Raw genomic sequence first — 25,387 nt, 5'->3', positions numbered from 1 at the left:
ATAACAATCAAGATAATTAATTTGCTTGGCAGAAAATGCAACTATCACATTTTTCGTGGAAAATTCACATTTTTTATAAAAAAGAAATTTTCTTGCCCCATTTTCATAAAAAATCTCTGGATTTTTGTTTTCTTCTGATAAGTGAATTTCCAAAAATTCATTTTTGAGCATTTTTATTGATTTGTAGGAATGAAATTTTCGTTTTCAATCGTTTTCAAATTTTATCGAGTTGGGAGGAAGAAAATTGTTGTTCTCAATGACTTTATTGAGTTGGAAGGGATTGCTTTTGGGTTTTCAATTCTTTTTCTGAATTATCTGAAGAATAATTGATTATTTTGAATATTTGTATTGAATCGGAAGAGAGGAAAGTAAGGTTTAGTTGAAAATTCGAAAGACTTTAGACCCTGAAAATAATTACCTGGAAGTGTATCCTGTCGGACTGTTGCTGGTCATTCGACTGATCATCCGAAGGTGGTGAAGGTGGAATCATGGATTGATACCAGTCTCGATTCTCCTCCAAGGTGTCTAGAATCTCTTGAGCATCCGGATGAACCAGATCAGCCCAGGTTTCCCAGAGTGGATGGACGATGTAGTCAATGAATCCAACCTGAGACTTCTCTATGGTGGCACTGTGTCTGTCACACATGGGACTGATGTCCATGTTCTGCTCCCTCTCTCTATCCCCTTGGAGGAAGAACTCCTCCATCAGAAGAGCAACCCATCGCCGATAAAGTGGAAGCGGTTTCGTGGGATTGGACAGGTCGGCGCAGTGCACCAGGTTTTCCAGGACTTGTATTCTGTCTGTGTAGTTGTCCAGAAGAAGGACTCCTGATCCGGCGACTTTTTTCGTCTCCACCATGGTTTTTAGATCAGCCAGAAGAGTCATGTGCTTTGACATGTCTGTCGAAAGCACCATATCTATCACCATCTTCCTTAGAGTCTGACGCTGCTTCTTCGTCATGTTTACAAAGATGTCACAGCCATCATTCTGCAGGAGTTTGAAAGCCACTGCCAGGTGGTGGTTTTCGAGCACCGATTCGTCGTTGTACATCAGAGCGAGTTCTGAACCTGTTTAAAACAGAAAAGAGAATGTCCGTTTTAATCAAAGAACATAATTTCCGGGCTTTTCCCGGTTCACAAACATTTTTTTAAGGCTAATAAAATTAAAAAATGGGAACTCTAAAGCTAAACATTTTTCCATTTGAAAAATAAAAGTTCAGAATGGAACTGTTTTGCTGCAAATTAATCTTTTATGACACACTCGGCCGAAACGGCTTTACCCCTGAAAATAGATGCGAAAATAGCATATATTTCCCGCAAACCGCATTTGCGGGGCGAAAGTAAAATCAGCGGGGAGAAAGTAAAATAAGCGGGGCAAAATTCAAATTTGCGGGGCGAAAGTGAAATTTGCGAGGCGAAAGGAAAAATTAGTCTATTATCATTCGAGGCCATTTCCTGGTTTTTCCTCGGGTTTCAAATATTTTTTATGGCCAATACAATTAAAAAATTGGAACTCTGAAGCTAAACTTTTTTCCATTTGAAAAATGGAAGTTCAGAATGGAACTATTTTTCCGAAAGTTAATCTTTTATTACATACTCGGCCGAAACGGTTTTGCCCCTGAAAATAGAGGCGAAAATAGCAGATATTTCCCGCAAACCGCATTTGCGGGGCGAAAGTAAAATTTTCCGGGCGAAAGTAAAACTAGCGGAGCGAAAGTAAAATTTGCAAAGCGAAAGTAAAATCAACGGAACGAAAGTAAAAATTGCGGGACGAAAGTAAAATCAGCGGGGCGAAAGTAAAATCAGCGAGGCCAAAGTAAAATCAGCAGGGAAAGAGTAAAATCAGCAGAGCAGAGGTAAAATCAGCGGGGCGAAAGTAAAATTGGCGGGGCGAAAGTAAAATCAGCGGGGCGAAAGTAAAATTGGCGGGGCGAAAGTAAATTTAGCGGTGCGAAAGTAAAATCAACTAGGCCAAAGTACAATCAGCTAGGCCAAAGTTAAATCAGCGGGGCGAAAGTAAAACAGCGTGGCGATAGTAAAATTTGCGAGGCGAAAATAAAATTAGCGGGGCGAAAGTAAAAATTGCGGGGCGCAAGTGTAATTTGTAGAGCGAAAGAAAAAATTAGTCGATCAGAATTCGAGGTGCGAACAAAGCTATAGAAAAATGCTGCGGACCCGCTTTTCAGAGCCAAAAGGTGGCCACGGTTGAGAGTGGAATAAAATACTATTTTGGTTGAATTCTCATGGTTTTGATTTTATATAAAAATCTTTTTTTGTTTGAAATATTAACTATAACATTTTTTTAAATTGAGAATTCCTTTTTTTTCTGAAATTTGAACTAATTTGTTGAAGAATATTTTTTTTTTGGTTTTAAAAATCTTCAATTTATTAGAAAATTCATCTCTTTTATAGAAAATTAATTTATTTCGTTCAACTTTCTTTTTTTCGAATTAATTTTGTTATAATTGAAAAATGAACTATTCTATTTTTGTGTTATAAAATATATTTTTAAATGGAAGATTCAAGGATTTGGTTGAAAACTTTTCTTTTCAAATATTACAATATCACTTGGAAATTTCTGTCTTTTGTTGAAACTATGTCTTTTGTGTTAGAATCTTAATCTTCTTGGCGACTAATTAAAATATTTGGTTAAAAATTTATGTATTCTGTAAAAAATTATTCTTTTTATATAGAGAATTTATTTTAAAATTTATTTCTTTGATTGTTCATTAGTTTTTTTGTAGAAAATTCATTCGTTTCGATGAAAATATATCTGATTCGGTGAAAATATATTTAATTTTCTTAAAAACTAATTTTTGCAACTGAAAATTAAACTATTTTATTTGTTGTTAAAAATGTATCTTTTTTAGTTAAAAATTCATCTACTTTGTTGAAAATTGGTCTTTATTGTTGAAAAGTGCATTAAATACTAAAATATTTTGTTGAAAATATATGAATTTTCGTAAAAAAAATGCTTTATTTGTAGAAAAGTAATAATTTTAGTTGAAATTTCATTAATTTTTTAAAATGTTAGTTTGTTGTTAAAAGCTTATTTCTCTAACTTTAAATTAAACTATTCTACTTTTTGTTGAAAATTTATCTTTTTTTAATGTAAAATTAATCTATTTAAAAATCTAAGTTAAAGATTTATGGATTTGCGTAAAAGATGCTTTTTTTTTGTAGAAAATTAATCATTTTGTTTGATATTTCATTTCTTTTTTTTTTGAAAATTAATTTGTTGTTTAATGGAAAATCAATTTTTTTGACTAAAAATGCAACTTTTCCATTTTTCGTCGAAAATATTTTTTTGATGGACTTTTAACTTTTTTTGTTGAAAATTTGACATTTTCGTTAAAAATTGAACTAAAAAAAATTCTCACTCTAAATTTAACTATTCTATTTTTTGTTGCAAATTGATCTTTTTGTTTAAAATTGATCTATTCGGTTAAATAAAAACTAAACTGCAAATGAAAGCACTCAAAGTGAAACTCTTGAATTTAAAATTTTGAAAATTGAAGTTTAAACGTTGTTTTATTCAGCAATTTTGTTTTAAAATGCTTAATAATTTAAACGTATAAAATGGAAGCTACTAATGCTTTTCAAAAAATTTCCTGTTCAAATTCAAAATTTTAATTCTTTTCGAAAATTCTCCATTATAACTAATTTGAAGGATTATAATTTTTTTGTGAAATTCCCTGTTGTAATTTATATTTTTAATTTTTTCGAAAATACCTCGTTTCAACACAGAAAAATAATTTTGTTAGAAAAATTCAATTTTCCATTGAGAATCTTTATTCTCCTGGATCAATTCCAGTTCCAATTCAGAATTGGTTAACAATTTAAAATTCCCTGTTCAAATTCAGAATTTCAATATTTTGGAAAATTTTCCGTTTCTACTAAGAATAAGAATTTTTTTGTGAAATTGGCTGTTCCAATTGATAGTTTTAAAATTATATGAAAAAAGCTCTTTTCAACTTAAGTTAGAAGTCAAAGGCTCCAAGAGAATAAAAACATTTTTGTATATCCCTGTGAAAAATTGAAAATGATTTTTTATTTTTTATATTTATTTTAACAGGATATTTAAAGATTCATTTTAAAATATGTTTAGAACTTCTGAAAGAAATTTTCACACACTTCGTTTGAATTACTTGATATGATTTTAAGTTTTAAATTAATTTTTAATCTTTTCAAAACTTTTGAATATCTTTTAAAATTACTCAATTTTTTCAACAAATAATAAGTGTTCAATTATTATTAATTATAAATGTTCAACAATTTCGCCTTCAAATAAAAACTGTTTAAAAATAAAAATTATAACGTTAAAAGTTTAACTCTTGGCAGGAGTTAAGAAAATAATTGTATTATTTTAAATTTTACTGAAGTGATATCTAGGATATTGCCTTTGATTTGAGCCATTAAATATGAAAAAATCTTGACGGATTCATGAAATAATAATTTTTTTGCGTGAGCTAAATTTAAAATACATTATCGCACCCCGTTGTTCGACGTTCTTGAAAATAGAAAATTTATTTGTGTCTTTCTTATGCGATAATTCAATACCCACAAGGTCAAATTATTTCAACTAGAGCTCATTTAACGCAGAATTTAATAAGCTTTCCAAACGTTTAAAACAAATATTTTTATATACATTTAGGACGGCGCTATCACCTTTCAAAGTCAAGGCTAGTTTTTAATAGGTAACCTGGTTAGTCGTCCGATACCATCCGTGGCATTACGATTTTTTTATTTTATTCCGAATTTACTGAACCAACAATTTAGTAAATAAAAATTTCCAAATAAATTATCATTTTTATTAAAATTTTAATAATAATTAATGTAAATATTATTTTCGAGACACTTTTCCTCGATGTCGATATGATAAATTAACTATATTAATTTCGAAAAGATTTGTACCTATTTTTTAAACTTAAAATTACATTTATATTTAATTGAATGATTATAAATTAATAACATTGAATAAAATAGTTACATTTAATTTTCCATAGTTTGAACATTTTACTTATTACACAAAATTTATTTGTCATTTAAAGTTCCAATAAAATGTTATAAATTTAAATTTCCATTTTTTAAAAACTTTTTAGTGAATAAACAATAATTTTAGAAGATTTATTTTTAACTTTGTAGAATTTTTGAAGTTTTAAAAAGATTTTAAAATAATTTAAATCTTTCAAGGATTTCAAAAAGCTTCAAGCAATATGTGATTTTTTTCTAATTTTTTAATGTTTCAAGAGAATGAATTTATTAAGATTCCTAAGAAACTTAAAAAAAAGTTTATTTTGAAAAATAAAACAAAAAATAAAGGAGAAGATTTTAAAACGAAATATTAGAAAAAGTTCGAGTAGTTTTCAAAGAATTTTGAAAGGGTTTATGAGAAATACAAAAATTTCTTAAGATTCCTGAAAAAAAATTTTCATTTTGAAAAATGATTTAAGAATTTTTTTAGTATTTCAAAAAATTGTAAAAGATTTTAAATTTAAAGGCAATTTTTATGCATAACGTTTTTGTTTAATTTTAGAAAAAATTCGAATTAATTTAAAACTTATTTTTAAGGTTTCAACATTTTAAAAAGATTCCAAATAATTTAACATTTCAAAAGATTTCAAAAAGCTTAAAATAAAATGTGTATTCCTGAAGATCTAAAAGCTTTTTAAGAATTTCGATAGGTTTCAAAAGAATAATAAACATTTTTTAAGGTTCCTGGGAAAATTTTAAATATTTTTTCATTTAAATCTTACTTTTTAAAGAAAATTAAAATAAAATTTTAAAACATTTTAAACAATTTTCAAAAATTGTGAAAAAAAGTGTGGAAGATTTAAAGCAAACATTTTTTATATTTAAAGATTAAAAAAGTAATTAGGAAAACTTCGAGTGGGTTTAAAACATATTTAGGAATTTCAAAAGATGCAAAAATAATTTATAACTTGTAAAAATTAAACATTTCTTTCAACTTTTAATTGAAATTTGAAGCGATTCTTTGTTTAGGAAAAATTTATTTTAAGAGAATATTTTAAAAGATTTCAAAATATTTTAAAAATTGCTAACAAAAAAAAATAGATAAGATTTTAGGCAATTTTTTTAAGCTTGCAAAATTTACATAGAATTTAAGGAAAATATTATTAATTTTAAAAGTTATTTAAAAGATTTTAAAGGTTTAGAAATTTCCAATCATTTTTCTTCTTAAAAAATTCATTTTGAATGAAAGTTTGAAAGGATTTCAAAACACTTGAAAAGATTTCCAAAATTGTGAAAAATAATCCATAATATTTAAAGGCAATTTTTATATTTATTGAGTTTTTTAAATTTTATTGAAAAATTGATTAATTTTGAAAGTTGTTTACAAGATTTACAGGTTAAAAAACATTTTTTTAAATACGACAGTATTTTTAATAAGTTATAATAAAGTGTCGATTCCTGAAAATATCGAAGCTTTCAAGAAATTTGAAAGCAGAAACTTGATAGAATAACATTTTTAAAAGATTTCTGGGAAAATTTTTAATATATTTAAAAAAAATTTTAAATAATTAATTTCTACTGAAAGTTCAAAAAGATATAAAAAATGTTTGAATATTTCTAAAAATGACGAAAAAATTTCTGGAACATTTCAAGGCGATTTTTGTAATTTCGAAAGATTAGAATAAATTTAAAAAATCGAAGGATTGAGGTTTTCATTTCTTGAAAGAAGGATTTTATTACTAATTATTATATATTATCATTCTAATTAAATATTTTATTATATTACACATTCATTTTTTTAAACATTTACTTTATGAAATTTAATTATTATACATAAACTAAATTATTAAATTAATAAAAAATATTTATTTAGATAAATTACTATTCTATATTTTATTATATTTTATCTGACTACTTACTTGAATTAATCAGGAATTGATTCGTAAGACCAGGATGATCAACATCGTGGATTGTCGCTGCAAAGAGAGCTGCTGTGATTTCCAGGGGCGTGAATACGGACTAAAAAAATAATTTAAAATGAGTATCAGTCACTAATTTTTTATTTTATTTACTTAAAAAAATTAGTCCTAAAATTTTCAAAATTCACTTCTTCATTCAGCCAAAAAAAAGTAGATTTTGATTCGATGACTTAGTGCCAGGGAAACATTAATTTCGAAAAATGATAAAAAATCTTTTTTTAAATATTTTTTCAATATTTAATTTTAACAAATCTTGCGTGTTATCAGAAATAAGGGAATTAAAAAAATAATTGTATGTGTTGTCAGGAATGAGCGAACTTCTGCAACAATTGGAAAACAGATGCTATCATATTTCGTGACTATATAATTAAACAATAATTATACGAATGTAAATTTGTATTTAGAAAAAGTTATTCTCTTACGACGTATTAACAAACATTTATTTTACAACAGAAGGCCATTTTTTATCTGCCGCAAATTAACATTTATTTGAAAATTATGCTATTTAACTTTTATAATAATTGTAACAATACACAATTTTTAGGAAAAGATGGAAACACTTTTCTTTGAATTTAAAATAACCCGGCAGTTTTTTTTACAAAAAACGACTCTTTAATAAAAATGTAAATAATTAACTTTCACTTTCCTTAAGCTTCTGATGGCGGGAAAAACAAGGCAAAAAATTTAATCAAGAGTTTTTTTAATCTATAATTTTGGAAGTAAGTTTTCAAAAAATTGTGCAAAATATAGAAAAATAGAAAAGGAAAATTAATGCTAAAAATTTGATAAGAAAATACGAACAATTTTTTTTAAAACAGCGGTTTTTCTTTTGACGATTTTGACGGATTTTAAAAACAGTCCATGCTTTTTTCAATAATGGTTTAGTGCTTTTTAACCAGCAATGTAACAGCTACATTTTTGTATAAAAAACTACATTTTTGACAGCAAAAAAATGAGTGTTCAAAATAATATTTAATTTTTCCAAAAAATAGTTTCATATTTAAAAAAAAAATTAATTTTCAACAAAACAGATTTTTACGACCAAATAGTTGAATTGTTAACTAAAATTATGAATCTTCAACAAAAAAGCAATCTTTTGCAAGAGTAATAGTTTAACTTTAAACCGAGTAGTTAATTTGTCATAAAAATAAATTTTCAACGAATCGTGTAATAATTATTATTTTAAAAAAATTAATTGAAAATAAAAAACAGAAGTTTAAAAAAAAACGACAAATTTTTAATAAAATAGTAGAATTCGCAACCAAAATAGATCATTTTTCAATCTAGCAGTTGAGTTTTTAATACAAAAAAGTTAAATTTTCAACCAAGAAGATTTATTTTCTACAAAAAAAGATTAATTTTTTATAGAATATTTTGAATGATCAACAAAATACATGAATTTTAAACCTGATACTTGAATTTTCAACTAACGAAGATGATTTTTCATCCAAATGGTCGAATCTTAAACTAAAAAAGATCAATTTGCAAACAAAACTGGAATACTTATATTTTCAGTTAAAAAAATAATTATTTCCGACAAAATAGTTAAATTTTCAAACAAATAGATGAATCTTCAACCAAAAAAAAACATTAATTTTCAACAAAGAAGTTAAATATTCAAGCAAGTAGTTGAATTTTTGACAAAAAAAAAATTCTTTAAACAAAATAGTTGTATTTTTAAAAAGATAAGTGAAAAAAGAAAAAGGGAAAGTTTCTCTAAAACAGGGTAAAACAAGAGTCGTGCTCTTGCAAAAATTTAAGATAATATATTTTTCAAATATTGCATAAAATTCTGAAAATTGTGGTAATTTAAAATTGTTTTGCATACTTCACCTTCGAGAAAAAATATTTAAAAAAAGTATCGAAAACTATTCAAACCACTTTGTGACCTAGAAACGTAACTTCCTTTAAAACTTTGAACCAATCAGAATAATAGTACGCAGTGGCTCTATTGACTAACGAAGTATCCACCAAAATAGGTCAAAGTTCCGTGAAGATTCAAATTGGATAAAATAATGATTTTGTTAAATACAAATTATTAATGAATTTTCTCAGCAAATTTTTAAAGCAAATAAAAAGAGTGTCAATTATAATTTTATATTTGTGAAGTTCGGAACATTGCAAGAAAAACTGAGAACAGTTCCTAAGATATTATTTTTTCTCTTTTCAAACTGTATAACTTTAGATTTTATCTGTTTTGTAAACAAACTATAAATTTTAATCATTCTCTGGTATTAAAGGGCAATTTCTAATTTTACTTATTTGAATTTTCGCGGAACTTTGATCCGACCAGATCACACACGTAGGTGGTACTGCGCTAATCAGACTGATGTTCACTTCCAACGCTGACCCAATGAAAATGCCTCATCTTCCCGCCAAAAATTTGAAAAGTATACTTTTAAAACATTAAAAAAATATATTCAAGCTTATTTAAAAAAAATTTTCCTCAAGTAAATATATGCAATTTCTATTGTTCTTTTATTTCCAAGAGGAAAAAAAGTAGCTTCAGGGAAAAGCACCCGACAAGAGGGAAAAAAGCGTCACGTAATATGTGGACGTTCCCTAATCCCTAATCCCTAATAAAATATTAAAGTTTCATTCGTAGGATGTTTAAAGCTGCAAAATGAGGAAATAAGGGCTAAAAGCTAAGTTAAAAATAGTTAAATTACCTCGAGTGCAGGAGTGTTGAGGAGAGTGTGCGTAGATTGTGTGACGTCTGCTGCATGAAGGCTGTTGTGGAAGGGATTATCCTTGACGTAGTGATCCTCTAAGGTCATCATGAAGGTAACAAAGGTCTTGGGTGGAATTTGTAGGGAATTGAGCAGATCACGACTCTGGAAGACTGTATACGCCACGCAGGTCAACGGTCGGTTACTACTGAGTTCGCCTATTCTGAAGATGTCGATTCCCCACTTGTCGATGTCCGACAGAAGCTGCAATATCATTTTTAATTTCCAATTTTAACTATAACATCAAACAACCCTTTAATAATAATTGAAAATTACCTAGTAACTGCTATTTAAACGAATTAACACTTTAAATAAAAAAAGATGAACTTTTAACCAAATAGTTCAATTTGCAACTAAAAAGATTAATTTTCTAACAAAAATTGAAATTTCAAACAAAATATATAACTGATCTACCAAATAGTTGAATTTTCAACTAAAAAAATTATTTTTACATTAAAAATTTGAAGAGTTCAATTTTTGGTTTAAATAATTAATTTGCGAGCAAAAAAGAAAAATTCTCAACAAAATAGTGTTTTTTAACACATTTTTAACAAACAAAAATAAAATTTTAAACTAAAATTACGATTTTGAATTTTTAAAAAATATTCTACCGAATTAAATTAAATTTTCTGTTGAACAAGAGTTTCAGTTTAAAATGTCTATTAAAAAAAAAACTTTTAATAAAAATAGTTACGTTTGTAACCAAAGAGATACATTTTTATTAAAAATTATGAATCTTCAAGCAAAAAAAGTAATTTTTCACTAAGAAGTTTAACTTCAAATGAAGTAGTCGAATTTTCTACGTAAAAAGATACATTTAAACAAAATTGTTCAATTTTCAACTCAAAGAATGAATTTTCAATTAAAATAATAAATTTTCAACTAAAAAAGATTATTTTTCCACCAAAAAATTTATTAGTTCAATATTCAGTTTAAATAACTAATTACCCAAAAAAACAGAAAAAATTTTCAATAAAATAGTAAAATCATGAAAACTGATTAATTTTAATAAAACAGTAGCATTTTCAATTAAAAAAGATTAATTTTCTACAAAAACTGAAATAGTTAAATTTTCAGTCGACATTTAAACAAAATAGTTAAACCTGTAGCCAAAAAAGTAAGTTTTTAATGTCAATGATGAATCTTCAAAAAAAAATTTCCACTAAGTCTACTTTTGAACTTAAAAAGATAAATTATTAACATAAAAAATATTAATTTCCAACCAAAAGCAATAATTTACCTAAAGAAGGAAGGAATTTTCAACTAAATAGTGAATTTTCAATTAAAGAAATTACTTTTCAACTAAAATAATGAACCTTCAAACAATAAAATTCATTTTCAAAAATATATATGAAATTTCAACCATATAGTTCATTTCTTAACTAAAAAAGATGATTTTTCTAGCAAAACTTCAATGGTGTAACCAAAATTAATTTATTTTAGTCAAACTGTTGCATTTTTAACAGAAAAATACGAACAGAGGTGAAATTTAAAATAAAAATTAAAAATGTTGTGCTAAACGAATACCAATTTCCTACCAATACTAAAATAGTTCAATTTTCGAATAAAACATTTTATTTTTAACTTAAAAAAATTAGTTTTGAATGAAGTAATTCAACTGTAAATTAATTAGTTGATTTCTCAACTAAACAAAAACATTTAAAAAGAAATTAATTTTCAAACCCAAATGAAGACATTTTTAACAAAGAAGTGAAATTTCTAAGTAAAATATTGAATTTTTAACTAAAATTATGAATCTTCAGATAAAGAATTCAATTTTTAAGAAATTAGGTATACCAAGTAGAGGAATTTTTAACCAAATGGGAAAATTAAAAAAAAAATTATTTTTAAGAATAAAAAGAAACGGAATTTTCTAGAACAATAGTGGAATTTTTAACTAAAAAGAATAACTTTTTAACAAAATTATGGAATTTTCATTAAAATAATGAAACCTGCGACTAAAACTTTGAATTTTTAGACAAGAAAAATCAAAGTTTTACCCAAAGAGATGAATTTTCAACCAAGAAATATTTTTCGGTAAAAAAATGTAATCATAAAATTAATGAAAATAATAAATAAATAATAATGAATAAACAAATAATGAAGATAAATTAAAAAAATGTAAGGCTTTAACTTTCTGAGATTTAAAATGAAAGTATAATCCATTTTAAACAAAATAATTGAATTTTCAACTATAAAAGATTTTCTACCGAAAGACAATAAAATAATTGAGTTTTCAAACAAATAACACAATTTTTAACCAAAATTATAATAGTCTTTTCAACCTAAAATAATTAGCTCAGTAAATCAGCTTAGATTTGATCAAATTCTTATTCACTAATTCTAATTTCTTTGCATAAAATAAATTATTTAAAAACTTCAGCATTTTTAGGTTTTGAAAATTTCATATCAACAATCGTTTATAAATTTTTCATTTTAGAATGTCATTTAATTTACAGAACTTAGTTGAGTAACTTTCAAAATATTTATATTAGGATACAAAGTATTATTAATTTCTTCGTCTTCTTCAAAATATCTAATTGGCACTGCGGAAAGGGGAAACCTTCCTACAGTGGATAACCATAAATTACAAATACTAATATTTTTAGAATAATTAATTTAATTTAATTTAATTTAATTAATAGTTAATACAATATACGTGTGCCTAAATAAAAATAAATGCTTTTTTCTTATTTTCGCGCTTATTTAATTATTATCCACTGTAGGTTGCGTTATTCACTGTAACAAGGTTTCCCTTAAATCTATTTTTTAGAAAAGGAGATTTCAATTTTATTTTCAATTTATTTTTTTATGTGAAAGGACGCTTGTTCTCGGGATATGGTGTCATTAATTGGCCAGATGAAACGCCACTAATTCCTTTGCCACACCTGTGTAGAATTCAAACCATTGTTCTCATTTTTCGCGATTAAAATGTAAGCCGATCACCTCCACTCCTACTTCACCACCCATTTTTCAATTAAAGTAATATTTTTGACTTTTTGACTTTTTGACTTTTTGAAAGGACTTTAAATCGAACAACAACCACGGTAAGCCTGCAGTATTTTCAGCAAGAAAGTTCTTGAACTTGATTTTTCTTTAAAGAATGAACTTTTCTTTTGGAAATTTCTTTAAAAAATATTTCTTTATTTCAAAGAAAATTTCTTTGAATTTTAGATTTATTCCCCTGGATTCTGCCTTAGGGTACACGCTTTTCTCAGCAAAAAATGATTATACAAAATTTAATAAATTGTAATCTTTGTTTTATGTTTTTTTAATTTATAACAAAAAATGTTTTGGTCAATAATTCTATTAAAGTGTTTTTGTACTCTATTTTTACAAAAAATATGACCTTATTAAACAAAAAATTTCAGGAGGGGAAATTATTATATTAAAAAAAGTATTACGCAAGTATTTGACTTAACTTCCTGTATGACGTACTAGCAGAATCTTTAAGCTAAAAATAGTCAGAAATCTATTTTTTGAATGATTTTTTATATATTTGAGTCTCGCCAAGACTTTAATTTTGCCTTGAAATTACTCATAAATCGTCAGAAACATTTTTCTTGTAAAAAACATTAAGCTTGAAAAAATGTGGAGCTGACGATGATTCAGACTCAAGTGCTCAAACATTAAAAAACATTGTTGTCGACAAACGCGAAAATAATGCATTTGTTTATTATATTTCTTTATAAATCATAAAATTCATAAACAAATGATAAATATTGCTAAAATTATAATAAAGTTCCTGATTAAAGAAACTGAGAGAAAAAAAAATTTTCTGTCGATAAATGCCTGTTTATTAACTTTGTTTATAATATTAACAAGAATAATCTTAAAAGAAACTTTCTCTATGGTAATATTGTTTTTATCCGAATTTTTGCAAAGTAACTTAAAAAACGTAAATTTATTAGAAATTATAGAAGGCCCTCCTTCAGCAAGTAATGTGCTTATACATTTTTTGTTTATTATATAATGATGGCAATTTTTTACCTAATGTTACTCTAATAAGCGCATTCGTTTGCAATAATTTTCTTTTTAGAGCACCGGGAACGTCTGATAAAAAAAATAGCCACTTTTTTCGTCATGTTTGTTTTTTAAGAAAAAAATTAACAACTAAATAAAGAATTAGGTTTGACAAATCTCTGGAAAATTTTATCATTTTTTTTTTCTTCACATTTTTTGCGTTTAAATCGGTCAATATTTGTGGTCTGTAGGTTATTTTGAACGAAAAAAGTAATTTTTTGCCCACTGGGCGCTTGGATTGTAGAGGACAAGGAAATGTCATAGCAGCGGGTCTTGTCTAACCATGTCGGTCTTTCCTCGCTGAATGTAGTAGCTTTCGCGTAAGTAGATTCGGAAGTTTTTGGTTATACATGCCGTCTGACCTAGTTCTCTTTATCTACTGCCTTGTCCTACTCGTGGGAATCTCGGGAATTTGATTTGTTCTGAGATATCTGGCAACGAATTCAAAAAATAAAAAATAAAATACAAAGTACATATTTTGTTAAAACTGCTTCATCTCAAATTAAAGGGGTGAAATCACCACCTAAAGTTTTAATTAAAATGCAGGGGAAAACACCATTTATTATAAATATGAGACTGGTAGGAGTAATTTTTTAATAAAACGTTTGCAAATTACGGGAAAATCTTTAAGAACTTTTTCGAATTTAACATTTATTTTTTAATTTAGGTCCCCACCCCTTTTCAAAATGCCCCAAAAAACCACCTTCTTGGCGAGGATAAAGTATTTTGCGATATATGGGTTGTAATTATTACTTTTTGTAGTTTTTTAAATCGAAAAATTAAAAAGTTTCATGTTTTCTGCATTAATTATTAATGTTGTAAAGAAATTTTACTTGAATAATGATTTTTTTAAATTTTATTGCAAATTGTCGGTAGTTTAAAAATTCGGATAACTCAACACAACCAATTCACTTTTTTGCTAATCGTTTATTGTTTAAATGTACATTTTGACTCTAATGGGCTTTTATTAGGGAAAAAAAAGATTCGTGTATTTTGCATTAATTATTAATTCGTTAAACAATTTTTATTTGTATGAACTTTAATTTTTTCTATTGCAAATTATCGATATCCTTATAGCCAGATAAGCTTATTGGAAAATATAAAAAATCAGTATGGTCAATTCACTGTTTAGTTAACTATTTAATGATGGCAATTTTTTACCTAATGTTACTCTAATAAGCGCATTCGTTTGCAATAATTTTCTTTTTAGAGCACCGGGAACGTCTGATAAAAAAATAGCCACTTTTTTCGTCATTTTTGTTTTTTAAGAAAAAAATTAACAACTAAATAAAGAATTAGGTTTGACAAATCTCTGGAAAATTTCATCATTTTTTTTTTCTTCACATTTTTTGCGTTTAAATCGGTCAATATTTGTGGTCTGTAGGTTATTTTGAACGAAAAAAGTAATTTTTTGCCCTAATTATAAGTTAAATAAGTTAATTCCTTAGACATAAGTTTTGGTTGGAATATGGCTGAAAAATCGAGTTTTTAGCAAATATTTTTAATATACTCCATCGATTTGGTATATATTCTATTTTACAACTAACCAATAATTTTTTAACAATCAAAAAAAAAGTGTACAGCTCTGAGTAAATCGAACTGAATAAGTAAAATATAAAACCAACACGACTGATTCACTTTTTTGTTAATTGTTTAAACATTGCTTATTGGTTAAAACTTGAGACTGGAATAAGAGAGAAAAATCTGTAATAACAAATTCTGTAATATGAAGTTAAATTTACTTTTTCCGGTAATTGTTTATTGTTTCAATGTCACTTTTTCTGGAATAAGTTAGAAAAATGTAGTAGTTTGTAAAGGTTTAAACGAGCTCGATTGAATTCTGGTATGTATTGTATTTTTTTACTATTTATTCATAACTTTTTAAACAATTTGCATTTGTTTAAACAACTGTTTTCCGAATGATCTACACCTGCACTGAGTAAAATGTATTAAAACATTTGAATCGAAAATCAACACGGTCGATTCAATTTTTTAAACAATTGTTCAAACAATTGTTAAAGCAATTTCTGTTTTTTAAAATATCTCTTTTGATTGGAACTTGAAAGAAAAATGTAGCTTTTAGCAAATTAAAAAAAATAACCCATTGAATTTTGGTATGTATTATACTTGCACCACTAAACCATATTTTTTCAACAATTTCCATTTCGTGAAACAATTTTTTAAAAACCATTTAAGGTATTTTAAAAATATTTTTTCGCAAATATCATGCTCCAGTTAGGTCAACAATTAATTACTTACATTCAATTAATCAGTTTGATAAATTTAAATCGATTTTAAAAAATCAATTTTCATTTGCTTAAATATTTTTTTCAAGAAAAATCAATACTATCCATTTACTTTATTGTCAATTGTTGGTTAATTTGTTTATAAAAAAATAATTAGTAAAAAATGACGTGAAAATTCGTAAATTTTACAGTGAAGGGAATTTTATATTGCGGGTTTTCTCAGTCACCCATTATTTTTGAGGAAATTTATTATTCAGGGATTTTCCAATAGGGGAAATTTACTATTCGCGAATTTTCCTATTTAGGAATTCTATTTTTCGGGAATTTTATTATTTGGCAATTTTATTATTCAAAAATTGTATTATTCAGTAATTTTCCAATTCGGGAATTTTATTATTTGAAAATCTTTTTATTTGGATACTTTATTATTTGGGAATTTTATTACAATTCGGAACTTTATTATTCGGGAATTGAACGGTGTATGGAATTTTATTTTTCAGGATTTTGTAAATGACTCTAATTATTCAGGAATTTTACAGTCTGGGGAATTTTTCAATAGGAGAATTTATTATTTCGGAATTTTATTATTCAAGAATTTTCTAATATGTAGATTTTATTATTCGGGAAGTTTATTATTCGGGCGGCCTCTTGTTTGAGAATTTTATTATCTGGGAAATTTATTATTTAGGCATTCTATTATTTGGGAATTTTATTATTTGGGAATTTTATTATTTGGAAATTTTATTACTCGGGAATTTTATTGTTTGGGAATTTTATTTATTTTTTTATTCGGGAATGTTATTATCCGTAAATTTTATTTTTCGGGAATTTTACAGTGTAGGGAATTTTATTTTCGGGATTTTTCAGTCGTACCTTATTATTCGGGAATTTTCTTATTCTGAAATTTTTCGATAGGGGAATTTTATTATTCGGGCATTTTATTACTTGGGAATTTCATCATTCCGGAAATGTATTATTAGGAAATTTTCCAATTCGGGAATTTTATTATTCGGGAATGTTATTATTTGAAAATTTTATTATTTGGGAATGATAATATTTAAGAATTTTATAATTCGGAAATTTTATCAGTCGGCAATTTTACAGTCTAGGTAATTTTCAAATAGGAGAATTTTATTATTCGGAAATTTTATTATTCAGTGAGTTTAAAGTACCGGGAATTTTTATTATCGAGATTTTTCGGTCGTCACATTTTGGGATTATTCTTTTTAAGTCTCATGAGGGAATATAGTAAACAGCCAAATAAAGAGGTCTTCGTCCAAGCGTGGGTAGTTTTAAATTTTTGAGAAATGTTTAGCTAGAAGCCTGAGTCACAAATAACACGTGAGAGATCCCAAAAGAAACCTGTCGCCAGGTATTGCCGTAAAAGGCTCTCATCAGCAAGTCTTCGTTCCTGAATCCAATTTGGAATGTAACTTTTTTTTCTGGCCGAAATTAACATATCGAGAGCAAGGTTTACTACGCGTTATATATATCATACGTAATGAGCGAAGGAGATCTGATTTGAACACACGGGCTCAAAGCAAAGTTTCAAAATTAAAACAAAATTTTTCAAATTGAAAATTATTTTATTTTCAATAATAAGTGTAATTTGCAATAAAAAATTACCGAATCTTCACATTGGAAAAAGAAAGTTTTGATTGAATACTTTATTTAGAGAAGAATCAAAAAATTAAGACAAACAGTTTCACATTTGTGTGCATAATATTACTGAAGAAAATTAAAAACTGATAAGTCTTTGATAACAAAAAAAATTCTCAACAGAAAGTGTAAGATTTGGTATTGCATTTAATTGCAATATTTGACATTGTATTCTTATTTTTAATTTAAAAATGTTGCATTAAACAAAAAAATACGAATTTTCAACAAATAAAATTTTTTAGTCAATACAAAAAATCTGATTCAAAATGTTGAGTTCAAACTTACAAAGACGAAATTTTCAAACAAATTTGAATTTAAAACAAAAAAAAAAATACATTTTTTATATAAATAATTAAAGTTTTTAACAAAATAAATGAATTGTCAACTGAATAAAAATCAATTTTTTGGCAAAAACAAAATAGATACAATTTTAATAAAAAAAAAAATTAATTAAAAAAAACGAATTATCACCAAGATTGGTTACATTTTTATTCAAAGAAATGAACTTTTAACTGCAATGAGTCACCTTTGATAAAAAGAAATTTTAACCAAGACATTTTTTTAACAAAATTTAGAATAATTTAATTTTAGGCTAAATAAATCAGTTTTTCATCACATAAAATACATTTTTAAGGGAATAGTCATATTTCCAACTACACAGGTTAAATGTACATAAAAAATCCAATAAAATATACATTTTCATCAAAAAATATATTAGTTTAATTTTAGGTTAGAGAACTAAGTTTTTAACAAAATAAACTATTTTTTCAACGTCATTAAATTTTCAGTAAAAAAATTGATTATCAAAAAAGCAAAAAAAGAATTTTTCAATAAAATAAATGAAATTTCATTAAAAAAGATTAATTTTCTACCGAGAAAGAATTATTTTTAGCAAAATACATGAACTTTCAACAAAATATTTTAATTTTTTAATGGAAATTTCCAACTGATTGTTGAATTTTTTAACCAAAAAGATAAATTAGCTACCAAAAACTAAAAAAAATTTCAACAAAATAGATTAATCTTCAACCAGAAATAGACAAATTCAAAACAAAACAAAAAAAGATTTGTTTAATATTCACTTCGAGAAATAAGTTTTTAATGAAACAAAATCAATTTTCATATAAATATTTTAATTTTCAATGGAATTTCAAACAAAACGTTTAATTTTCTAGCAAAAAAGAATAATTTTCAACAAAATACATGAACTTTAAACAAAATATTTTAATTTTTGATGGTAATTTCAAACTAATAGTTGAATTTTTACGAAAAACTTAAATCGGCTGCCAAAAAAAAATTCACTACAATAGATAAATCTTCTAGTAAAAATAGATAAGTTTTGAACAAAAAATAGAATAGTTGAATTTTCAGTTAAAGAAATGAGTTTTGAATCCAACCAAATAAATCGATGAGAAAATATTAAATTTTTAATGGAATTTTCAACCAAAAAGGTTTATTTTCTACAAAAAAATGACAAAATCTCAACCAAATAGAAGCATTTTCAATTAAATAAAATTTTGTAAAAAAAAAGAATAAAATAGTTTAGTTTTCATTAGAGAAAAATGTTTTTAAACAAACAAAATGAATTTCTGACGAAATAGTTAAATTTGTATTCAAAGGCGAATTTTCGAACAAAAAGTTTCATTTTCTGAAAAAAAGAATAGTTTTTAAGAAAATCCATGAATTTGCAACGAAATATTTTAAATTTTAATGGAGTTTTCAAATAAAAAAACTAATTTTCTACCAAAAAAACAAAAATTTTTAAGAAAATAGATGAATTTTCAACTTTAAATAGAATAGTTCAATTTTCAGTTACAGAAATAAGTTTTCAAGCAAATAAAATATATTTTGATTGAAATGGTTAAATTTTGAAAAAAATGAATTTTCTACCACAAAGATTAAATTTATATAAAATAATTTTGAAAAAAAACTTAGTTTAATTTTTAGTTAAATATATTAATTTTTAATATAAAAAAACTAATTTTCAACCTAAGAAATAAATTTTCACCTAAAAAGATTGATATTCTACCATAAAAGAATGATTTTCAATAAAATACATGAAATTTAAAACAAATATTTTAATTTTTAATCGAATTTTTAACCTGATAGTTTATTTTTTAAACAAAAAGGTAAATAAGCTACCAAAAAGACTGATGTTCAACCAAGTATGAAATAGTACAATTTTCGGTTAAAAAAATCAATTTGAAATAAAAAAGGCAATTTTCAAGCAAAATTGTTAAATCGCTTCAACCAATCAGAGAAGAGCTTGATTTTAATGGCCTTATTGTCTAACTTGCGAATCTCAAATAAAAAAAGTCGAAACATTTTGCAATTAAGATTTTACAAAAATTCTTTTATTAATAGTCAAAATGGTCATCTAATTTTATATTTGAAGTTAAACTTAAAAAAAAACACATAAATTTTTTTATCCGACCCTATTGTATCACTGAATGTCTTTCTCGTCTAAAAATAGAACAATACGTATTCCCTTTATTCAATCCTTTAGATTAGTTTGTTGGCCATTGCCCAGATGATAAAGCTGGTTCTTCAGGTTATTTCGGGAAATATTAAGAGAAAAAAAAAACAAGTTTATGAGGCTTTGAACCAAGAGCTTGGCGCCATGATGTGGGTAGAAGAAAGGTGGACAAGACTGCTGAAAATGGTATATAATATCAAGTAAAAGCTACGCAAATTGTGGGTGGAATGATTTATATTTTCTCTTGTAGAGTAGAGATTCTTAATTTGGCGGCCATTATTGGCATTCTAATTTGTGTACTCGGCAGGAAAAACAATTTTTCAAAATTTCAGAAAAATAATTTTTTGCAAAAATCCAAAAGCAGCCTAAAATTTAACGTTTTAAGCAAAAATATTGAATTTGTAACAAAAAATGATGAACTTTTCACCAAACAATGAAATTTGAAACCAAAAAGATGAATTTTCCACGATGAAGAATAATTTTCAACAAAATACATCAATTTTCAAGGAAATAATTAAATTTTTAATTAAAAAGGGAATCGTTCCATTTTTTGATAATAAAATTAATTCTTAGAAAAACTAAACGAATTTTCCACGAAATAATTCAATTTTCAACCAAAGGGATAATTTTTCAACTAAAATGATCAATCTTCAACCAAAAAGATAAATTTTGAACTACAAAGATTAATTTTCCACCAAAAAATAAAACTTTTTACAAAATAAATGAATTTTATATAAAAAATTGAAAACTTAAATTTTTAGATACTAAAATGAATTTTCAACCATAGAAACATCTTTTTTAAATAGTTTCATTTTCAACTATAGAGATGAATTTTTAACTAAAATAATAAGTCTTCAACTAAAACAAAGAAATGTTAACAAACTAGTTGAATTTTCAAATAATTATTTTAATTTTCAATAAAAAGTACGAATGATCAATTAAATATATGAATTTTGAAACAAAACAGTTTAATTTTTCAACTAAAAAAGATTCTTTTGAACCATAAATGGAACGGTAAAGTTTTCAGTTGAAAAATTTATTTATTTTGTTTTAAAATTAATCTTTATTGCAAATATTTTTATAATTATTAAATTTTGAATAAAAAACAGTTGAATGTAACTAAAAAACGGCAAATTTTTCAACAAAATATTTAAATCTTCAACCAAAACAAATTGATTTTTTAATCCAAAAGTTAAATTTTTAACCAAAAAGGATTATTCAGTCAAGAAAGTAAAAAATGTCAAACAAATTGTCGAATATTTAACTTTGTTCAAATTAAAAAGAAAATCATTTTTTTACAAAATCCGGTTTTTTAAAAAATAGTGAACTTTTTATTTTAGGTTCTCATGTGGAATTTCTCATTGTTTAAAAATCAACAAAATGTATAACAATTGAAAATCAAAAAACTGGGGACTGTTTTTCAGAAAATAATTTTTTTAAATTAATGCATATATGGAAAAAAGATATGAAGAAAAATTGTTCCTTTTCCATTTTTCGATATTTTTATCAAATATTTTTTTCAAATAACCGTAAATTTTTTGAATAAGTATTCAAAAATGGTGAAAAATATCAAAAAATAGGAAAGGAATTTTTTGTAAAATTCTTTGAAATAAATAGACATTCTCCCATATCTCGTATATTTTTTGAAAAAAATTATTTATTTTCAAAAAATATTTTTGAGTCAACAAACAAAACAAATTTCAATCAAGTGGTTATAATTTCTATCCAAACAGAAGAATTTTCTACAAACAGTTGAATTTTCAATACAAAAATACAAAGTTTCAACAAAAAGTTAATTTTCAATTAAATATTAGATTTTTCTACAAAAAAGTGGAATTTAAAAAAATTAAAAATTTGAAATAAGCAGTTAAATTTCCCACCATAATAGATACACATTTAACAAAGTTTTTAAATTTTTACCAAAATAATTACATTTTTAACCAAAAAAAGATGAATTAACAAAAACATAAAAGTAGAATTTTCCACCAGAAAGAATTAAATTTAACTAAATACTTGGATTTTTTAATTAGATTTGATCAATTTAGTCCAATGTTTAGCGGAAAATGCGAAAAAGGGGAAAAGAGGGGAATAAGGAAAAGCCTGTAAAGTCTGCAATAAAAAAAATCGACCCTGTTATTTGATTAATTTTTTAACGATTTATGTTGTACGAAGTGCAAAAATTAATTGATTGGTCGAAATGATTATTTATGTTAAAATTAACCTCGCGCAATTTAAATTAAAGAAATTATTATTATTATTATTATTCTTAGATAGGGCACAATTTTAGATCAATCTGCAATTCCCCTGTTGATTATAAATAGAAAACGTTCTTTCCACAAGACTGATCCGAAATAGGTCGCAAATCAATTTGGCTATCAATCAGCCCATGTGAAGAGCTTCACGTAGTCAGTATATATCATAATTTGCTAAAATTAATTAATTAATTAATTATATATAATTGTTAATCATACCTTGCCCAGTTGATCTTCATTAGGTGTTTCTATGCCATAAGCGGGTACTCTTTCTCCAGTGAAACTATTAGTGTGCGTTAAGGGTTTTTTGACACCGCTAATGTGTGACATCGAGGCCGGCCCCCTTTGTACACGATCTTTCTTCTTGGTAACCCTCGTTTCCATAACTCCCGTTGCAGCAACAGCATCTTCAATTCGCAGAGATGGTAAATCCAACTCCTGTTGTTTATCTACAATTAAAACATTATTCATTGGTTTAATTTTTAAATATTGAATCTTTAATCTACTCCGTAAATTTTAATCAGTGAAATTTCCCTCATTATTAGTGAAATTGACTGATTTTAATCAGTTAAAATCCTGACTGACTAAAATCAGTGAAAAATCTTACCGATTCTAATCAGTGACTAAACTTACTGATATCAAAAAGTGAAAATCCTTACTGATTGCAATCAGTAGCTCATTTCTAGCGTTTTAATTTAGTAAGGTTGTGTCAAGAATCCGTAAAAAAATTACTGATTTGATTTAGTGATAGATTTCTCACTGAATGTGAATTAGTAAGTAGAGAGAAAATTTAAGAGTGATTTATAGGCCTTGGACTAATATTTTGAAAAAAATGACAATAATGCAACAATTTTCTCAAATTTTTCGCTAATGCTACTATTTTTTAACTTTCAATATAAATATATTTTAAAACTTCTTCGCTCAAAGAAATTTTAAAATATTTCTAGATTTTAAAAGATTTTAAAAGATTTTAAAGGATTTCTAAAATTCTCATGAGATTTCAACAAGATCTAAGGGATTTATAATGGATTTTAACTATTTTCAGGAAACTAGAAAGATTTTATAGGGTTTCTAAGCCTTTATAATATTTTTAAAAATTCCACTAAGGAATTCGAAAGATTTAAAGGGATTTTAAAGATTTTAAAGGATTTTTAAAAACCTCACGTGATTTTAAAGATTTCAAGGGGTCTTAAAGATTTTGAGGGACTTTAAATATTTCAAGGGAGTTTAGAAATTGCAAGGGCTTTTAAATATTTCAAGACATTTTAAAGATTTGAAGGGATTTTAGGAATTGCATGGGAATGTAAAGGATGCAAGAGACTTTAAAGATTTTAAGAGGTTTTAAGAGATTTCCAGGGATTTTAAAAGATTTTCCAGAATTTTCATCTGATTTCATAGGGTGTCAAAGTTTTTTAAATTTCTAAAGATATTACAAATTTCAAGATAATGTTCGGGATTTTAGAGGATTTCAAGGGATATTTGTAGGGATTTTGCTAGTCCTACGCAATTATTCTACCTTCAAGGATTTCGAATTTTAATAAAGGTCAATGAATTTTAAAGTAATAAAGAAAATTTAGGGTATTATACAAGATTGCAAGAAATATTCAGATACAAAATTTTCTTAAGATTTTTAGCAAATAAAGTAAATATAATAAAGATTTTAGGGATTTTACAAATTTCGAAAGATTACCAAGAATATAGAGAATTTTAAACATTTCTGAGAAATTTATCGAGATTTGAAGAAAAATTGAGGATTTTAAAGACTTACAGTGTTTTGAAATGATTTTTTAAGAATTCATACGATTTTAAAGGATTTCGTAGGATTATAGAAAGTTTCAAAAGACTAAAAAATTCTAAGGAATTTTGAAATCATTTATCAAATTTCAGAATTTTCAAAATATTTAAAAGATTTTATAGAATTCTTATAGACATTAGAAAATTTCAAAGAAAATAAGAAATTTAAAAATATTTGAGGGATTCATAGGATTTCTAAAGAAATTTAAAGATTCCATTAGAATATAAGGCAGTTTTATAGATTTCAAGAGCTTTTAAAAAACTAGAGAATTTCCAAAGAGTTTTAGAAGATTTCACGGGACGTCATCAGATTTTACGGGTATTTCGGAGGATTGCAAAAATTTCATAATTTTTTAAGAAATCTTTAAAGATTCAATTTCAAGGGATTTCAAGCTTTTAAAACGTCTTTCAGAGAATTTGTTAGATCTAAAAAAAATTCAAAGGAGTTTAAAAGGTATTTAGCATATCAACAATTATTAAAATATTTCAAGGAATTCAATTATATTTTTAAAGAATTTTAGGAAATAATTAAAATTAAATAAAATTTCAAGGGATTTCTGAAAATATCTAAGAATTTATACGGATTATAGGAATTTCAACGATTTCAAGAAACTTTACCATATTTATCGGATTCATAAAATTTTTAAACAAACCATAAGATTCCAAGGTATATTTATGAATTTCAGAAAATTGAAAAATATTTACTAGTTGTTAAAGAATTTTTTGGAAATCTTAGCAGATTTTCACTTTCAAAGATTCTAAAGGATTTCAATTAATTTTATGGGCAAGCACAATATTAGAATATGTTCCAGCATGAATAAGACTTATGTAGATCTTTACTAAGGACTTCAACTTGAAAAGGTAGACTGAAGTTGACTAAATTTAGTCGACTCATCATGAAGATCACGATTTTTCTTGATCAAAAAGCACATTCAAAAACTCCCAATAATTTAAATTATGCCTGTACTATAATTCACATTTCATTTATTTTGATAATTTACAGGGATCAGAGTAGAATTTATTCCATCGTAAAATCGACTGGAGTGGTTCTTTACTAAACACTTGAATTTGAAGAGGTGACTGAATTTAGTCGACGCATCAAAAACTCAGACTTTAAATCAAGCCTCTATTTCAAATCAATCCTCTGAAAGGGTAAGATAAAAATTTATCCAGCACGAATTAGAATTGAATAGTTGTTTACTTAAAACACGATCTTGAAGAAATAGACTGAATAAAAAACGACGCATTAAAAACT

The 25,387-nt window shown here is 25.5% G+C and overlaps 1 protein-coding gene across 17 annotated transcripts in view; it reads right to left on the bottom strand.

The window, feature by feature from the left end:
* The window catches only part of LOC117175996 (cAMP-specific 3',5'-cyclic phosphodiesterase), an 873,036-nt gene that overhangs the window by 5,965 nt on the left and 841,684 nt on the right, over positions 1–25,387 (bottom strand). For all 17 annotated transcript variants that reach the window (XM_033365929.1, XM_033365928.1, XM_033365927.1 and 14 more), the window contains 4 exons: positions 22,558–22,787; positions 9,623–9,886; positions 6,894–6,993; positions 419–1,068 (listed from right to left, as the gene is read on the bottom strand). In XM_033365929.1, coding sequence (XP_033221820.1) covers positions 419–1,068; positions 6,894–6,993; positions 9,623–9,886; positions 22,558–22,787 — 1,244 coding nt within the window. The remainder of the gene's footprint in view (positions 1–418; positions 1,069–6,893; positions 6,994–9,622; positions 9,887–22,557; positions 22,788–25,387) is intronic.

This window comes from Belonocnema kinseyi, chromosome 7 (genome assembly GCF_010883055.1).
Source record: "Belonocnema kinseyi isolate 2016_QV_RU_SX_M_011 chromosome 7, B_treatae_v1, whole genome shotgun sequence".
NCBI lineage: Eukaryota > Metazoa > Arthropoda > Insecta > Hymenoptera > Cynipidae > Belonocnema > Belonocnema kinseyi.
The sequence above is the reverse complement of the archived record's forward strand: the minus strand, read 5'-3'. Positions and strand labels throughout refer to the sequence as shown.